General features: G+C 40.5%; 1 protein-coding gene across 29 annotated transcripts in view; it reads left to right on the forward strand.

Annotated features, from left to right (window-relative positions):
- Positions 1 to 18,314, forward strand: part of CRACD (capping protein inhibiting regulator of actin dynamics) — a 129,022-nt gene that overhangs the window by 85,658 nt on the left and 25,050 nt on the right. For all 29 annotated transcript variants that reach the window (XM_050338822.1, XM_050338818.1, XM_050338821.1 and 26 more), the window contains 2 exons: positions 4,211 to 4,376; positions 16,432 to 16,567. In XM_050338822.1, the coding sequence (XP_050194779.1) occupies positions 4,211 to 4,376; positions 16,432 to 16,567 (302 nt within the window). The remainder of the gene's footprint in view (positions 1 to 4,210; positions 4,377 to 16,431; positions 16,568 to 18,314) is intronic.

Raw genomic sequence — 18,314 nt, forward strand, 5'->3', positions numbered from 1 at the left:
AGACAGGCCCTGTGCAATATCTCAGTCTAGGAGAAGTGTTACAGACAGATGCTGCATCTCATATAATGAGCAATAAAGTCTGTGAAATCTTTGCAAACTCCATTTCAAATGTGGGGCTTGAAAAATCCTGGCCACAATAACTTCAAATTGACACTGTGAATCCTGGTTTTATTTGTTTTTCACCTCAACAGTCATCTTCCTACTCACCAGCTGATGCATGTGCTTCGTCAGCTCTGCTTGAAGAGGTCTCGCCTTGCAGGTTTCCTCATCCACACTACTGTGAGTGCCCCCACCACTGCAGCAAATAGGCAAAACAAGGAATCAACAACTTGTTAAATATTTAGGTGTATTTTCTCTGATTATGTGAGACTTTCTGTTTCTCCTGTGAAGCTTGCTTTGCTTGAAAATTATTTTTCAGATATTTCCAGTGACATTAGCATCTTCTCTGTCCCATCCACTGGCATAACCTCGTCCCTGCATTGCTCCTGTTTTGTGGGATACACTGCTCAGTCTCTTTCCAGTCATTTAAATTTCTTCCCTCTATAATCATGGTAGTTAAATCTTTGTTTGACCTGTGCTTGTGTTGAGGACTCTGTGCTTGTTTTGATGGGATGGATTAGGGAGGAATTAAGCCTAGGAATCCCAATGGATTTGGGTGACATTTGAGTAGTTTAACAGCAAGATATCTTATGGGGAATTTTCAGCTGGCACATTGATAAGACCTTGCCAGCTGGAGTCCAAAGGCTGTGACTGATTTACTGGCAGTAAAGCCCATTGCACCCGCTTTCATATTTCTTGGAGAGCATGAAAGAGAGAGTGTGAGAGGAGAAGCTGCTCCCCTCTGTCACTGGGAGTGGAGGGACCATGTGCTGCCTTCATGATACCGATGCTCTCCGCTTTAACTGGCTCTATGTTAGGCACCTTGTGTCTTTGTGCATCAGACAAATTATATGACAGGTTAAAGATTATTCTAATCTGCTCTGCTACTCTTCTGATAGCTGAGACAGGAGCGCCTACCATATGTGCTCTGTTATTCCAGATAGTGTGTCCAAACTTGTTTATCTGTCGCCTTCACACCTTATGTTATTCTGTGATTCAAAACTGATTTACTGTTAACTGTTTACAGTGATTTGAACAAGATAGACTTGTCAAACAGACAGGAAAAAGATTTAATTACTAATTTCCCTTGGTCTCCTGGGGCTGGATCTGTAGGATTCCCATTCAAGCGATTAAGGAGAGAAGCAAATGGCCCATGTAAGCAGACTTATTTCCTGGCACTCCCAACAATTGTCCCTGTTGCAAGTTGACAGCACTGGGTGTCCTAACCTTCAGCCTTTCTTATCCCATTTTTTCTCTCAGCGTTAGAGATGAATGGAAGGGAGGAATTGTGTTTGAGCATTAGAGATTCAAAAGGCTTTCGTGCAGGGTATTGTCTGTTGCATTGCTGATGTTTGGACTCCTTTTTGTACTTGTTTTACTGTTTTACTGAAGCATTTTACCCTATAGGTGATATCATCCCACATCTTCCCCTGTAAAATCTTGTGAAAAATTTACATAAACAGACTTTGTCTTAGTGGTCAGGCATTCCTTCCTTAGATACCTGGAAGGGCAGGCTGCTGGCAGGACGGGGAACAGCGTGTGCAGCCTGTGCAGGGAAGGGTGTTCATTGGTTTTGGAATGAGTCATAAAGCCTAATTTAAAGAATTCACGCTTAGTAATGTGACAACTGTGATGATGGGGTATGCAGCAGAAACAGCTAAGGGACATGGTAAATCACACAGAGAAAAGCAGATCTTGGCTGGAGATAGGAGTGTTGGCTTTCACCCATTTTGATGAAATGAAAGCTGTGTTGACCTGTTATATTTGTTCAACACCTAGATTCATAGTTGGTGAATCAGTACAGTAGATTTTAAGTCAATGAGGCAATTCACAGTTATATCTGAAGACCTCCAAAACAGGAGGGCACAGGGCTAATGGGGATGAATGACATGGTGAGAATCTTTTTTTAAAAATGCTGATTTGTGCAGTAAATTACATTAACCAGCAGAAATGGCATGGCAGTCTTCCCTTTCAGAGAAGGCGGAGGAAACAGGCAAGGTGGGAACTGTGGACACATAGCTCTTTCCCCCAGTGTTGTGTCCAGTACTGATGCTTTCTCTCCTGTATGCTCTACCATTTGATTTATGGGGTTTTGCAGTCAGTTTCTGAGGCGTGTGAAGGGTTGGAGCAGCTCTGGCCAAGAGCAATAATTTCTCTCTTTCTCTGCATGACTGACTGCCTGTCTGTTAGGGGTTTCATTTAAGAATATATTTCTCTAAACGTAGAATCGAGCAGCAAAGAATTAGTCTGGCTGGAGATGTGAGTTGGTCAGCTTATGGAAAACAGAACTGGGGGACAGGTTGAGTAAACTCCCGTACCTCTTTTTCTTCTACCCTGGCAAAACTGCTGCTTCAGCGCTTGTTGTTTTTCTTGCCTGCTCATTGTGAGTCAGTGATTCTGAACCAAAAAATTCTAATGCTGCGCCTGAATTTGAGGTTTATAATTCAGCTTTCTATCTTTATGCTGCTACTGGGATGCCTTGTTGTCTTAACCAAGTTGCACAAATGCTGTGTATCTTGACTGCCCAAGGTGAGGAATTATGTTTGGTGAGCTTTTTAGGGATCTTTAAAGGAAATGCAGAATTACTATTTGTTGCATCTTCGACTTTATAATTTCAGTCTAGGTGCCCTACTTCATCCATAATCAGGTACAGATAAATTCACTTTGTGTAAGTTTGATCTCACCACAAGTTCAACTCGGGCTCCCTGGCACCATGCTAGTTTGGAAACTACTTACCACAGGAAGTAGGCAGATCACAATGTGCTTGAGCACATTTTCTTTCTCTGAATACTCTGCAGCTATGCCTCCAGCAATTACAAAGGGGTGTTACCCAGATTTGGCTTCACCATGCTCAGGTACAGCAGAGTGGAGTGTAAAACCTAATGTGGAATTGAAGAGTGCTATTGCATTACATAAGGTTTTCCAAGTTTCGTGGTCAAATGTTCCTACCTGGGCCTCCATATACCTTCCAACCAAACCGTTGCTTTCTGTTGAGCCACAGCCCATAGGAAGAGTGGAGCATGCTGAGGCAGTGTGTATGCAAACAGACTGTGAGAAAAGCACATACAGGAATTTAAATAACTTATGAAAATATTTGCCACCAGTACAAAATGATGCTTCTCACGAGGCTAAGACTTGGGTTTTCTTTAAAAACAAAACAAAACAGAACCACTAGCTTGTTCCAAGTAGAATCAGTGCAAAATTAAAGTGAAGCAGAAAAGAAACAAAACTGGTTTAAAAAGTTATGATGTTTCAGCTATTCTTTGACGCATCCTAGCCCTGAGAAATTAACCTTTTCTTCACAGGGGTTAACTAGAAAATCGTGGTACTTCTTTTTAATAGATGTGGGTATAGTAGCTGAAAGCTGCCTTTATTTTCTCCAGTCTTTTAAGTCTGGCTAAGTTTTTTATTTCTTGTTTCTGTCTTCATGTCTGTTTTGTGTTTTCGTTGCGCTTTCTCGGTGTAGCTTTAAAAATTTCAATGTCTCAAGGAAGAAATGCTTGGTCAAATTTTGTCCTCAGTCACTTGGGGGAAAAAAGTCAGAGAAATGTATTAACTTTGCTGATATAAAGTTGGAGGTTTATTGAAGTAACCCAGCAGCAAACCAACAAAACTTTATCCTGTTCTCTTTGTTCATTTATAAATTGACTTGTCTAGTTATGAGGACACATAATTAAAACACAGCTGGTTGGTTTCAATTGATTCTAATTCAAGACAGAGGATCCAGCACCTTCCAAAGTGGGATGGCCAAAGCAGTGCTTGTCTTTTGGTAAAATGCTCAAAACTGTGGTGTAAAGCCTAAAAATGAGGTGCATTGTTACATTCTGGCTTTGCAAAATTATCCCGTCTGTTCATCGAAATGTTCAGCTGTGCTGACACCCCCAAGCAGATCCTCAAACCCAAGAACAGATGTTTTAGTGCCCTTTCCTTTGCTCTGTCAATATGACGCGTCAACAGCAAATTGCAGCCCTGCATTTACATCTCAAGTGCCGGGCTGCTCCGGGCTGGTGACTTGCTCTTTGACCTCATTCCTCCTTTGAACCTGCTGCCGCGGCGTGTGCTCGCCAGCCGCGTCCCTCAGCCCCGCGCCGCTCTGTCTTGTCATCCGCAGACAAGAAAAAGGCAGGCAAATTCCAGCCTTTCAAGAAGCTCTTCAGCAAGAGGAAGAAAAGAGAGCCTGCCTTAGACTGTGAGGAACCCAAGCTGAAGCCCAGCCACTCCTTCGGCAATATCTGCAACGGCACCTCCTCCGATGAAGAGCCAAGCAGTGGGCTGAGGTAAGCGCACATGCGTCCGCTGCCAGCCTGTGCACACACACCGCTTGTTCTCCCTGCTTTTAGTGGAATTAAATTTAAATTCTCCCTCTGCTAAACGGCAGCGATTTGTACTTTGCTTTTTGCGAAGTGCATGCATCTCTGTCCCTCCTCTGAACGTGACACCTGCTGCTTTAGACTCCAAAGTGAGTACATATGCTGGGTTTGCAAAAAAGAATTCCAAGCGTGAAGCAGAAATAAATTTGAATCCAGCTCTGTGATTTAACAGAACTCCATGGTGAACTCTGAGCACAGGTATTAATGGCATGCATGCTTTTTAAAAACTGGGAAAAAAGAAACTTGAACTGGTATACTTTATTGCATATATTTCCCTGTAAGGTGGTATCTTTGGGTCAGAACAGACACATCCTTTTTCAGTCTATCCCATACAGTCTTTGCATTGTAATTGAGGTGAACAAATAGGCTGCTTTTATTCTGATCTGAATGTAGAGCAGAAGAAGGAAGGGAGCAGAGAGAAGCACCTGTAAATCAGATCATATTCCAGTGTCAACAGAGGATGACAGAAGGGCAGTGTGAGAACTTTCTGTATGAATGGTGGGAGAAAGAAACTGTACAGAACTAACTAGTCAGCAAGCTCTAACTGGGAACAGGAAAAAAAAAAGCCAAACCAAAACCAACCAAACAAACCAACCCAAACCACAACAAACAAAAAACCCCCACCCCAACAGCAACAAAACCTCAAGGCTGGATGCACAAAACTAATGGCGTCAGTAATACTTGTTTCACTTTCCAGCTGCTAGTCTTAGAGAGGTTAGCTGACTCCTGGTCAAAGCCTGCTGCTGTGGAAAAAAAAGAACTATTAACAGTGGGAGTGTGAATATCTGAATGTAACAAAACATCTGAGAGGATAAAGAACATGCCGAAATTTGCAGCAGAAAGATCACCCTGCACAGTATTTCCAGTGGTGCAAAATAATAGCTGTGAAAATGTGATTTAAAAAATTATTTATTTAGGGTTTTTTTAAGCTTTTGAGTTTTTTGTGCCATTCTGTGAAATTTCCTTTAAGTTCTAGATTTCCTTTTGGTTTCTGCAGTGCAATCTCATACACCTCTTTTGCCCAACCCAGCTTTTCAGAAAATCAATACTGAGCATAGCCACAGTGTAGCTGAAGGTGTGGCTGACTGCTGTTGCATTGCATTACCTGAGTGCATGACACCAAGAGTCTGCAGGAGGTTTCAGTGCCTTTTCCCTCAAGTGCAAACTGAAGGGCGTCATCTCGCTATCAGGGGTATAGCCGAAAATGCAGTGCTGCGCCCAGAAACAAACAGTGATATGGGAACTTGTCCCGTTCCCCAGCAGTGACGGGAAGGTGTGGCTGACCCTGGTGAGACTGTTAAATGCTTGCATTTTTAAACATATTAATTTTTCTAATTAATAAAGGCATTAAATGTAAGCCTCTGGTAGAATAAGTGAGACTGCACGATTTAAATCACAGGGGATTAGCAAGGGTGAAGGGTTCCGTGCCTCATCCCAAGTGGAACATTTCTTTCTGCACCTGTGATTCCTGAGAGGTTCTGTTTTTAACCTGCTGGAAATACTAAGTCAAACCTCTGTTTTTCCTCTCAGGCTTTATGGTGAAATGTGGGTGGGATTTGATGATAATTTTCAGTTTGCAGGTAGTGTTTGTCACATTACTCATCTTACAACGAGCATAGATGTTCAGTGCAGTGCATTAGATTGCTTTGGAGAGCTTAGTTTGGCTACCCCATTGTTTTCAGCATGGATTCCATCCATTATGTTTTTTGGCCTTTACTGTAATTTCAAATGTTTGTGAATTGAATGGAGAGACAGGCTGAGTGAAATAATATACATAGTTGTTTACAAGTTGTCTAACAGTAAATGCATTGCTATACCTTCCACTATTCCTATAGAAAGAGACCAGAGCATATATAAATATCAAGTAGTATATTTATATAAGCAAAAACCTAAATAGTTTCATGAAACCATTTGCTTCAAAATCTTTAAGAATGTAAAACAATCATATCTGTACAAAAGCTTAATAAAAGTTCCAATTTTGCAATAAGAGTTCAGGATACTCCCATTCCCTTAATAGACCTATATTTCTTTTTCAGCCTGCAAAGCACATGAATTTGTTATCTGCAGATGTGTCTTCTTGTTTTTTTGTTTTGGGGAGAGGAGGTCGTTGTTTTGAACAGATATTAAGGGAGGAAGCAGCCTCCAGAAGGTAGAGACAAGCAAATGAATGAGTGTAGGCTAAAGAAGACATCTGTATTGCTTCCAAGACCTAAGCTAGTATTTCACTGAGTGCTGTATTGGCTTACAAGCCAGCTCACAGCTAGTGCTGGAATCTCTAATGGAGACTGCACCGACTGGGTGATGCAGACGTCCCTGGAGCCATTTAGGTAATCTGCATATGGTGTAGATTGACTAGCTGACTTGGAAGCAGCCTGAGAGATGTGCCTGTCCATCCGTCCTTACAGATACATCTTGGATTCATCAGATGCAAATAACTTGCTTGGTATCCTGATGTATGCACACTTCAGCCTATTTATTCATCCATGTTGTTTTGCAATACCCCGGTGGGAGGTATCCTACTGCAGTTTGTCTTGCTCTGCCTTGTGAAAGACTGGAATTCCTTTTCCCAGTTTTTTACTGCCCTTCTTGAGTTTACAAAGTTAAAACTGTATTCATTAACTGTATGTCCTAACCATAGGGGCTGGGAGATAGAAGTGCCTATTACAAGGAAGCTAAGCTGTGTTTGTGGAGCTTCACTGAAGTCTCCAGAAGCTTCTGTTCTGAGGCTATGATTTGGCACTTTAAAAGATTTTATATTTGTCTAATTTGTCACAGTTGACATTAAGCAAGCATTGTGAGGACATACCTGAAAGTGCACCTGTGCAGTGCCCTACAAAAGTTTGCCATTCTGGCTTGATGTGCAGAGGCAGCAGGGAATTAAATTTCTCTTATTGGGGGTACAGCAGAGTGCCTTTCTTTAGGCTGAATGCAGTATTTCAAAGGACCTGGAATTAGACCTGTCAGGTCTTGAGGACTCAAGTGTAACAGCATTGATCCTCTTCCAACGAAAAGTCTCTGACTGAATTTCAGTCTCTTGACAGTGCCTCTCCATGAAACGGGACCTCTTTACTTGCAGCATTGAAGATATGAAACAATCTAGATCAATAGTAAAAAAGTGATCTGTCTATCCAACTGGAGTTTCAAGGAGTTCCCAAAAAACCTTCTCTCTGTCACATCCAGTTTTCATACACTGGGCATTTTTTTTTTCTGCTTATTAGTCTTATTTCTGCAATTGGCATTTGTCACTTTACTAATTTCCTTTGTAAGTGGCTCATTTTGAGTTCCTTCTTGATTCCAGTGAGAGTGCCGTGTTGCAGTAGTGCTTGGTGTCCACCTTCTTCTGGAGACTTCATTGTATCAGAACTCAGATTTCAGCAAGTATCTCTTCAAGCCCAGCCAGAGAAAAGTAACATGTGGACACTGTAAGACTTTTATAAACAAAGCAAGCTTGGCTTTTCCTCTCTTATGTCAGCTGACACGGATTCACGTGGAACAAGTTTCTTATTTTTGGGTTATGAGGTGTGTTGTGGGAACCAAGGATGTTACAGGACAGAAAAGGTTGTGGCAAAGAACAGCTTTGCCCTCTGCAGTTTTCCATTTGCATGGATTTTTTTATAAGTTTCATTACAAATGTTTGTGACATTACAGTTTTCTTCCTTTTTTGTAATTTATATTGCAGCCGAGTAGCGCAGAAATAGGAGCCACAACCACCTTATGAGTGGCCATTTCTGATATGTACTCAGTGGCATGTGGTCAGAGCAGAGGAGTGGAGAAAGCCTTCCTGAAGTGGTTCCAGCTCCCTTGACAGAACATCAGATTAACATCATGCTCAGTATTTTTTTTGACCTTAGCTTTTCTTGACACCTCAACTCTCACTGTCCTCCCTTCTGTTACCAGCTTGCTAAAGTCTTTGTACTCCAGAAAGTTTCTTCTCAGGACTTTTTATTACTTGTTGCAACTTTATCACTTAGTAGAAATTTGCACTAAGTGCCATCAGCTTGCCTTTTGTTTTTTTCAGCTGCTGCTTGAGTGCCTCATTATGTGTGCTGTGGTCTGCATATGATCCTGAGAGCTCTTCAGTAGGCTGTGTCTCCACAAGTCCTTAACATTTTATATTAGGTTGCACTCTGTTTCTCCTTTTTAACTTGTCTTTTGTCCTCAGCTGCGATTATGATTAGTTTCATCTTCACATCAGTAATCCCAGAACCTTTTTTACTCTGCTCTTCACTTCTTCCATCACATAACCTGTCTTGCTTTAGTCTCTCTGGAAGGTCAGGCTGTCCTACTGTCCACTTGTCCTCTCCCTTGCCTCCCTTTTGGATTTTTTCATTGCACTCCCCCTCCCAATCATCATATACTTTATTTCCTTCCAGATTCTGCATGGCAACTATCATTTTCAGCAGCTGATAAGGACGAGGTCTAGGCTCCTGTACCATACAGAGTTGTCACCTTTAATATAATGTACAGTCTTATTTCCTCTTCCTTTCCTTCCTTATCAGCTAAATGCAGTCACTATATAACACTTATTCCTGCCAAGGCTAACTTAGACTTTTCACTTCTTTTTCTGACGTTTTGCCATACTTTAGAGCAGATTTTGCATAAACATATGCTGCTATTTGACAGAATAGTGTCATATGTGATGGATTGCCAGGTCAAGTGTGAAAGCTGGACCACTTAGAGCCCTGTTCCTTCTACTAATCTGCATCTTTCTATGCTAACTGGTGAATGTCCACATCCTCAAGCTACATTAGGGTTCACTTGCAGAATTACTGGAAACAAGAGTGATGCCTTTCTTTGCTGTACATGCTGAGACTTCCTGAGATTAGACAATTTAGTGAATAATCATGTAAAACTCATGTGTCAAGAACTACTTCATTGAACAAGTCCTACTTCACTGCCTTCTCGTTGCTTCAGGGAAGGCAAGCAGGGCACCAAGAAATCCCACAAGAGGGTGGGATCCATGATCATGCCACAGGTCCATAGCTGAGAAGGCAGAGCTTAGGCCAAGCCAGGAAAACAGTCTGCAAATTGAAGTCTGGATCAAAGATCTGTGTGGCCAGGCACAGTTGTTTTTGAACTGGACACTGGCACTCCTCCAGCATAGTTCAGGCAAGGACCAAAGCCTCGACTGTGATCTTAAAGGGAGCTCCTGGACCCATGTGGGTGGGTGGAGCTCCCAGATGGGGCTGGTCAGGGACATTAAAGCTCATTAGTACACTTTGGGCCTTGATACTTCCCATGGTTAATTTTTGTGCCCTTGATTATCATAATTTTATTTAGTCTATTAGCATGATGCATCAGCTACTTAAAGCTAGGCTTGATCCCTACTTGTAAGAAAAAATGAAGCTATGTTAAGTTCATAGGTTACAGATCCCCTGATGACACCAGACCGATGACAACATCTTTATATAAGATAATGTTGTGTGATACCTTGGAAATGAGCAGGACTACTGACAGTGGGGCTGCACAGCTGATCACTGGCATCACTGGGACTCATGTGGGACAGGGGGACTGGGGAGTTTTCTCAGAGTTAGTGCCCTGAAATTCAGCAGTTCCTGAAGGTGATTCAAACACATCTTTAGAACTGAGCTCAGAATCAGAGTTATGTTACAGCATGGACAATATTCCCCATCCAAGCGTGAGTTAGAACCAAAACTCGAATTCCAGTATGAGAGATGAAAGAGAGGACACTAAAAACGTATCTCAGCATTACTCAGCTTTCCTCTTTTACAGTATTAATGCATCTCTGGAATGTCTAGAAAATTGAAATTTATGTTTTTCATCTCTATCTGCCCTGGGGACACTCATGGGACATGCAAAGCTTTGAATCAGATTTCTTTATTAAAACAAAACAATAAGTAAAGACAACTTATCACTGCACTTGTCATTTCCTTGGGGCATTATTCTGGGAAGTGACTCTCAGATTCCTTTGAAGAGATTATATGGAGGGTCAATACCTGGCTAAAGCAAATTCATTCTTGCTTTGCATGCTTTGTGAATTTTTTAATGTTAAAAATGGCTTCATGTTAAAAAGCTGGCTTTGATCTCTAATGATTACAGAATCAGTTTCTAATGGAAAGCTAAAAGTCATGAGACTAGGGGTTTTTTGGATTTAGTCTCTACAAACACGAAAGAACAGAACAACTCATTCTTTCCCTTTATTTTCCAGTTTCTATTTCTAACTCTTTAATACCAGAGTGGGAGGAACATTTATGACACACCAAAGAGGCAACTGGTGGTGTGAAATTTCTGTACTACAGGAATGCACCAACATGGGATTATACAAGAGCTGAGCTCTCAGTGTTCCCTGCTGGAAAAGCTTCCCGTTATTAACAAGCACACATTTGTCTTTGAGAGGAGAAATAGCTCTGGAGAAAAATGGGGTCTAAAACATTATAGCCACCAGCGTCAAGATAAACTTAACCTTGTATTCTGTGTAAAATTGTCCCTTTACATGCTCTGATGTACTTAAAGGTGCAGTCCCACAGCAGTATATGCTGATTGATGTCTGGATTGCAGTTGTCTGACCCTTTCCAATAGCTCTCTAGACATGTGGCTAGCATGGAAACTTGAGTCCGGGTTTGCTAAGGCAAACCAGGAAGTTGTGTAGGTTTTTGAGTTTGGATGGGGTTTGGGGATTTTTTTTTTTTTTTTTTTGCAGTTAGTTATTCTAGTTACCAGAACATCTCTCTGAATTGTTTCATGTGAACCAGGACCACTAGTCAAGCACAAAAGAGGTGATGAGAAAGCATGGAGAGGAGGGTAAAGAGAGAAAGGGTGACACCTCACCTGTCCTGACTTGAGGTCTCTAGAACTGATGGAAAATCACATCCTAAATAGATGGTGATGCATAGCAGTGGATGGCTGGGGGAGGGTCCAAAGAGCAATATCTCTATTTGTTGGTCTTCATGGAAGAGGAGTAAGACTTTACCTGTAGGCTCAAGGTGGTTCTATTTTGCTGTAAGGACATTTTTTCACATTTTCTGATTTCTTAGCACACACAGATACCTTAGCAAGAATGAGTAATGGAAAGAGGGGTTTACTGCATAGAGGTTTTTGCTAGCCAAATTCATACATAGATGGTGATGCTTCCAATATCTCTGTAATCTGTTTACCAGTGGTTTTCTGTGATTCTTCCAGAAGTCTGAAATGGAACAGAAGGTGTTTTCCCTTTCCAGGAAAATTAATTTATCAGCACTGAATTAAACAGTGAGTCCGAGAAGCATATTAATTTTATGCAGAAGAAACCTAGTTAGGGGAGATGTGTATTTGAGGCAACTTCTTTTGCAGCTAAATACTGGTAAATCTGGGCTAGGAGTCCAGTCATCTCCATGGTCAGGATGTGGTGGGGTCCTTATTCTGTGTGTCTTGTGCTATTTCCCACCCATTTGACATTACTGGTTTCATTATTTGTAAAAACCCTGTGGGATGACTGGCTCTGCAATACTTTTAAGCTCTTGGGGCACACTCAAGATAAAGACAAATCCTGGTACTCTCTTTTTGTGCCAAAGCCTGCATGAACCACAGAGCCCATCATACATTCTCAAAAATGTAGTAGTTCTTGACAGTCTCATCCTAAGCAAAGAAGGTGAAAAGTAAGTTTTTAGTGTTGCTGGGAAACTAAGTATTCCAGCCTATTTCAGGATATCTGAAGAGGGACACAGGTGAGTCAAAGAAAACCCTGAGAGCAAATGGAATTAAACTTTGCTCTGAGTATGAGAAAATTAGTTTTGAAAAGTTATGTATTGCAACTGAAACTGGAATATGATCCTTGGGTTGCAACACATCTTCAGGGAGAACATCTTTAAAGATTTGCTAAAAGTGCTTCATATTTTGATATAGCACATCCATAATTCATGTAATTTAGTCAGGTTTCTGAAAGTGAGTCAGATGATGATTCAATTATTTTCAGCACAAACAACCTCTGAAGTGTCATCATCAGAATTATCAACAGAAGTGCTCATAAACTGATGCCACTGTTTTCCCACATTTCTTGGAAGTGATATGGCAGTTGGAAGGTGTAATACCTTCAGCCATGGCTATGATTGTAGCCTGGGTCTCTGTCATACCGTGAATCTATTGAAATCCACTCCTGAGGCTGACATGCCTTTTAATCGAAGGGAGCCCAGACTGTAGATGTGTATTGTGAGGATGTTTTTGTATAAAGACTTCTGAGAAAAACTTCAAAGATGGGAATGCTGGTAGCAGTGAAGGAAACTCAATTATTCATACTGTATTATGACTTAAAAGAAATTCAGTCTTTCCCAAAGTAGAACATGAGGAAAGCGAAAAAAGAGGGGAGTAAAGGACCTTTGTGATATAACCTGTCAAATTCACAACTGGGAAGATGTGAAAGGACTGTGGGCTCCAAGTGAGTAAAATAAGAGACCTTTCAGAAGGTACAAGTAGCCTGAAAATCACCTTAAACACTATTTATACTAGCCTGTAAAAGAAACTAGGTTACTACAATGTGTGAATATTTTTTTCCTATGTTCTTTAGCCTACATAGGCATTTAAGCAAAATTCTTAAACTATTTTTACCAGTTGTTGGACATGTGGCTACCAGAATTGCTCATTCACCCAATTCTGGAATACCCACTATGTGTGCAAAGCATTTTGGAGGGATACAGTAGAGAACAGTCTTGAATTAATGCACCGTGAGGTGTCCTGTGACTGTTTCATGTCTTCTGACAGTTTAGAGTATGTTTGTTTTGTTAGCAAGTTAATAAGAAAACAAAAATGGACAAAACCTTTCAGATATGTTTGGCCTAAGCTCTATGAAACAGAAATATGTGATGCCATGTAATAAGGTGAGAGGGAGCAGTTTGGTGTTTGGGGGAATGTCAGAGATGCTGTAGGTGCTTAGCATGGTCCTAACCTGCCACTGGTACCATTGTGGGCACTTGTCAAAGGCAGGGCTGGACTTTCTGTGGTGATGTACTTATGATTGCAGGTCACATGGAGCTCTGAAGCTGTTGCATGTGACCTGATGGACCCAAAGGAGCTTTAAATGATATTTTAATAAGTTCACAGGCAGGAGGAGAGACTAGATCACTAAAGGTGTCCTTAGCTTTGTAGCAGGATGGGGAAGATCTTCACTCACAGCCGTGTCCCAGGCAGTCTCCACCAGCACTGACCTAAGAAGTTGCTCTTTTCTTCCATTTCAGGGACTCAGATTTTATCAGGTACTTCCTACTACCAGAGCATCCCTGCTAATGATCAAATGCAGATTTGGGGTTTGAACTGCTAGCAAATTCTGTTTAGTTTCAGAGCTGCAGGTTGGCCACTCCCAACTTAAATATTAGCAATTCATTAGTAAGGTCAAGAAAACTTGCAAACAAGCCACTTTGGTGCTTGAATTGCAATCCTTGCCTACTAATTAGTAGTAAAAAACAACACAAATATACATGAGGTGTCTGATTTTAAGTATGAGAACTCCAACCCACTGGACAGTAAAAAGGGAGGAGAGTGGTGTATGCACAGCAAGTAGCTGTGAGACAAAGCCACAAGTATCTAAGCCACAGCACTGCTGGAAAAATCTTTGAGAAAGCATCGTCTCTGGAGCACAGCATGACCTGGATTACACGTCCTCAGCAGATCTCTCAGCTCAAAGGTAATTAACAAACCACCAGTTCCCACCAGCCTTGCCTTCCATACCTGCAGCAGGTTCACGTACTGAACAATGCAAATGCAGGAGGGGTGGCCATGGACTGGTTTTCCAAATTTTGCATGTTTCCCTCCATTTTGGTTGTGACTACAGACTTCTTCCCTGCACCTTCCCACCTTGGTGAATGCAATGCTACAGTTTGCAGTTCAAACAGACCTACACAGTTATATGAAAAAAAAGCCAACTTTCACTCAGGTTTGTCAAACCACTCATTTCCAGGCCTGCTAGGAATTTGTCTCTGTTTAAGGGACATTTCTCAAATTGTGGTTCGCAGCCTGATTCCTGGGTGGCCAAGGAAGGTGGATGTATTTCAGTGACATACAATTTTACCACAGTAATATGTACACAGGCTGAGTCATGGAGATTCGGTACAGAAACTTTTTTAGAAGAGGGTTTAAAAATACACCTTTATGGTTTCTCTAATAGAAGGTTTCGAAAAGAAGGTGTATTACCTTTAGAAGCCAGATGCAATACAGTCGTGGTTTTTTAAAACAAAAATCTAACATAGAATATAGCAACAATTAAAGGTTCCCTCTCTTTCATGGCTAAAACTACAGTGAAATATTGACCAGCTCTTTGTCTGATTGTGTGCTGGTTTGTTTCAAACAAAGCATGTTGCTCAAATATTAAGTCTGGATAAAAAGTAGTTTTTCAGTTAGTTTGTGATTTTATTGAAGATAAAATGATTTAGAGAGCTGTGTGTGTTCACTCAAAAGATTGGATTATGTTGTGAGTGGAGTGCAAAAGATTTATATATAAACTAGAAAGAGGGAGAGGGTTTGGGGGCTTTTTCCTGTTATTTTCAGGTTACCTCTAAGAAATTCTGTTATAAAAGTCACCAATAGTCTATTATCTAATCAGTGTCACCAGGATAATATAACCCTATATAACAAGTCTTCCTTGGTAAGAAAAGATTATTGCTTTTACTTAAAAAGAGTATGTTCATACCCCAGGAAAAAAATGAGATGAAAGTGTAATAAATACATTCCAAACAGATTGGTTTCCAAAGTATGAGTAGAAATATCTTGAACACTTCATGAAAAATTAGCACATTTTAAAAGGCAGAAAAAGATAATATACTGATTTTCTTAAATATGTGAAGCTTTAATTTTTCTTGTTTTACTTACACCTCTCTCTGTAAATACTGTCTTCCTTGCTTTGGCTGAAATATTTGTTCATAATGCTTTTATCAGATGTAGAAGATTGTTTCGGCTAGATCTGTACAAAGATTTTTTTTTCCCTCCAGATTTTTTTTTTTTCTGGAACTATAAATGCGTTCTATAGAGTTGCTAATAGATTATTAAAAGAGAGATTTAAGATGTCTCAGTTGTCCAGGGGTTTTGTACCGTGGCTTTCATCACGTTTGTAGATTACTGTCTTTTCACTTACCATGGAATATTCTAGATGAGACAAAACATGACTTTCAAACTCAAACATTTTTCCCACAGAATGCCCCCAAATTCCAAAGTAACAACCCATAAGCCTGGATTTTTCCCTTTTTTATTTTTTTTTTTTAATTCCACATTTTCTTCATGATTCTTTTTTTAATCCCTTTGCCTATGGATTTCAGTCAGAGCCATATAACTGGGTCATTCATGATGCACCTTCCTCCTTGGCATCAGTATTCAGTTAAACAGCAACACACAGAGCATTTCTTGCTCTTTGTTGCTAATCAGAGCCACTCAGGTAGGTGCAATAAGCTTCTTAGCAGTTCAGGGGTTTGATGATAACCTTTTATAGTCAGTGTGATCATGCTCATGGTGATAGGAAGAGCTGAGTAATCAGCTAAACGAGGTAGCTCTTTAGAAGTTGGCTACTACAGTGTATTACCTCTCTCTGTGTTACAGAGCTGCTTTTGTTTGGGACCTGCTGTGTTCTTTGACCAAGAATGACAGCAGATCCCAAGCACTGGGACTAAGCATGAATGCGGGCTTGCTTAAATATGTAGTGTGCTAATGTGTCCATCATGCTCACCTACTCTGTATCCTAAAAGTAACATTTAGATTTGGGACTTACAAGGAAAATCAATTGAACTTCTCAACTCGCCTGCTAAAAACACCTAACTCTAGGTCCTTACAAGGAGGAAGACTCTATGTGAGGGAATTGTGCACCTCCATTGAATTTTCAATAACTAAACATGTTTGGATACCTCTCTTCTGAGAATATTCAAAGCTTTCATGTAGAAGGCAAGTGGGGGGGAATATCTATACAGCAGGGCAGGTATGATATGAAGGGCACTCTCATAAACTCATTGCCATGCTTATTTACTTTTTAACTGTTTTTTTTTTTTTCCAGATCCTCCCATTATTCTATGGGCAGTCGAGCTTTTTCCCATGACAGTATTTTTATACCTGATGGGAGAACAGAGAGTGAACAGGCCATCCAAGCAATGTCACAGGAGAACGTTTTAGGAAAAGTGAAAACTCTTCAGGTAAGAAATTATAAGTGGGAAAAATACTTAAAATGTTGTGGGAAAGGGTCTCCAGAATGTGTTATACGTGCATAAAGATAGATTGCTCTACCAATAGCCTTGCGGAAATTTCTCAGTCACATTAAGTTGTCTGGAGAAAAACCATGTAATTCAGATAATCTGCAGAAGTTCTAGGTTTTGGTCTTGAAAGTTGTAGCAGTGATGCTGCAAACATTTCTGCAGAAATATCCATGTCTTGTGGAACTCATTTGAATTGAACTCATGGTTTTGGTGTGTCCTGATCTGTATACCTGAGTCCTACAGATGTGGTATTGAGAGAAAAAAATGAGAGTGGTGTTGGTGACAGGGAATGGCATGTAGAGTGAGAACTTTTTTGTAAAGCTCATTTCACTATACATTTATATGTATTACATTTCTTTTTCTCTTTTTTCTTGCTGTCCTTTCAATGGTTCTTATGAAAGATGGATTTGTTTATCTCTCCAAAGCATAAACAACACATTTGGGCATTGCTTCTAAACAGCTTTACATGACCTGCTTTCCCTCCTTTTCCAGAGCTCTCTCCCATTAGTGCTCTAAATATTTTTTGCCTTACTTGTACGTCTGTAAGATTCCCAGCTCTGTACCTTTCTAGATCTTGAAAGCACTGTCCTTCAGAAGCACATTGCACTTTATTGCTCAGGATGCTGACATGCCCTGTCAAAATGCTGATAAATTTTTAATGCTGTGCAAGTGCTGTTACTCTGTAGCTGACTAGTAAAATACCATTGATTTCTTTTACCTCCAAAGTCTACCCGTGGTCCATCTTTTTGGTGAGTGAGAGATCATGCACAATAGAGAGCTCCGACCTTCAGGATTAAATTGTTCCTGCTTCCTGCTGGTGCTGACAGCAGGCAGAGCACCTGAACAGCACTGGCTGTGCTGACTGTGGATGAACTCTGAAGTAGAAAGCACATGAGGGCAGCTCCAATTCCTCTGTGCTGGTTTTTCAGCTTAAATTTCCCTGGGTGAGGTAGATTCGGTGCATGCTACTTTCCAGTCTGGAAACCATTGCATTTAAAAATGACTTCTGACTCTGGGCAAAGACAGGAGGTATTTGGGCCTGTTTTACAGTGTCCTTTTGATGTAAAACCAAAAAAAAAACAACACTCAACTTCTTCAAGGAGCAGTGCCCTCCCTATCTGTTGGATTTGTTGTCTTGGTTTCCATATGTTAGCTTTTCTATGAATAACTTTTCACTTTTAGGAGTGGCCTTTCTTATTTCAAAACTCAGCTCAAAATTCCCAATGAAAATTATTGCCTTCACTTAACTGAGAGATCCTATAAAAAGTATAGTTATTGCAGTTGCTAACAAACATCTTCACTAAGCACAAGAAAATCAAAGCAAAATAGTCCCCTTTGAAAGTCACAAAATAAATAGCCAGTGATATGCTCTTGCTCACGTGAACTTTGCATAAGCTTTTTTTGGTTGTGGTTACTTGTATTCATTTTAAGGGGAAGTATTGTTTCAGCTGATTGATATCAAATATGTTCTTACCTTTTTATTTAAAATTGAAGGATGGTAGTTCATTTTTGTCATTTTAGTGTAGATGGAACCCAGCCTGTAACATATCCAATTCATTTTTCCACTCTACTGATGATGGTGAGAGCAACTCATTCATTCAGAAAGGAAATGCATAATAAATTGTAAATGACGCTTTTAACTGTTGGCATGTTTGCACAGAAGTTATATATTTATCTAAATTTCCAT

Source organism: Myiozetetes cayanensis, unplaced genomic scaffold, assembly GCF_022539395.1.
Source record: "Myiozetetes cayanensis isolate MyiCay16 unplaced genomic scaffold, myiCay2020 scf7, whole genome shotgun sequence".
In the NCBI taxonomy this organism is placed as follows: domain Eukaryota; kingdom Metazoa; phylum Chordata; class Aves; order Passeriformes; family Tyrannidae; genus Myiozetetes; species Myiozetetes cayanensis.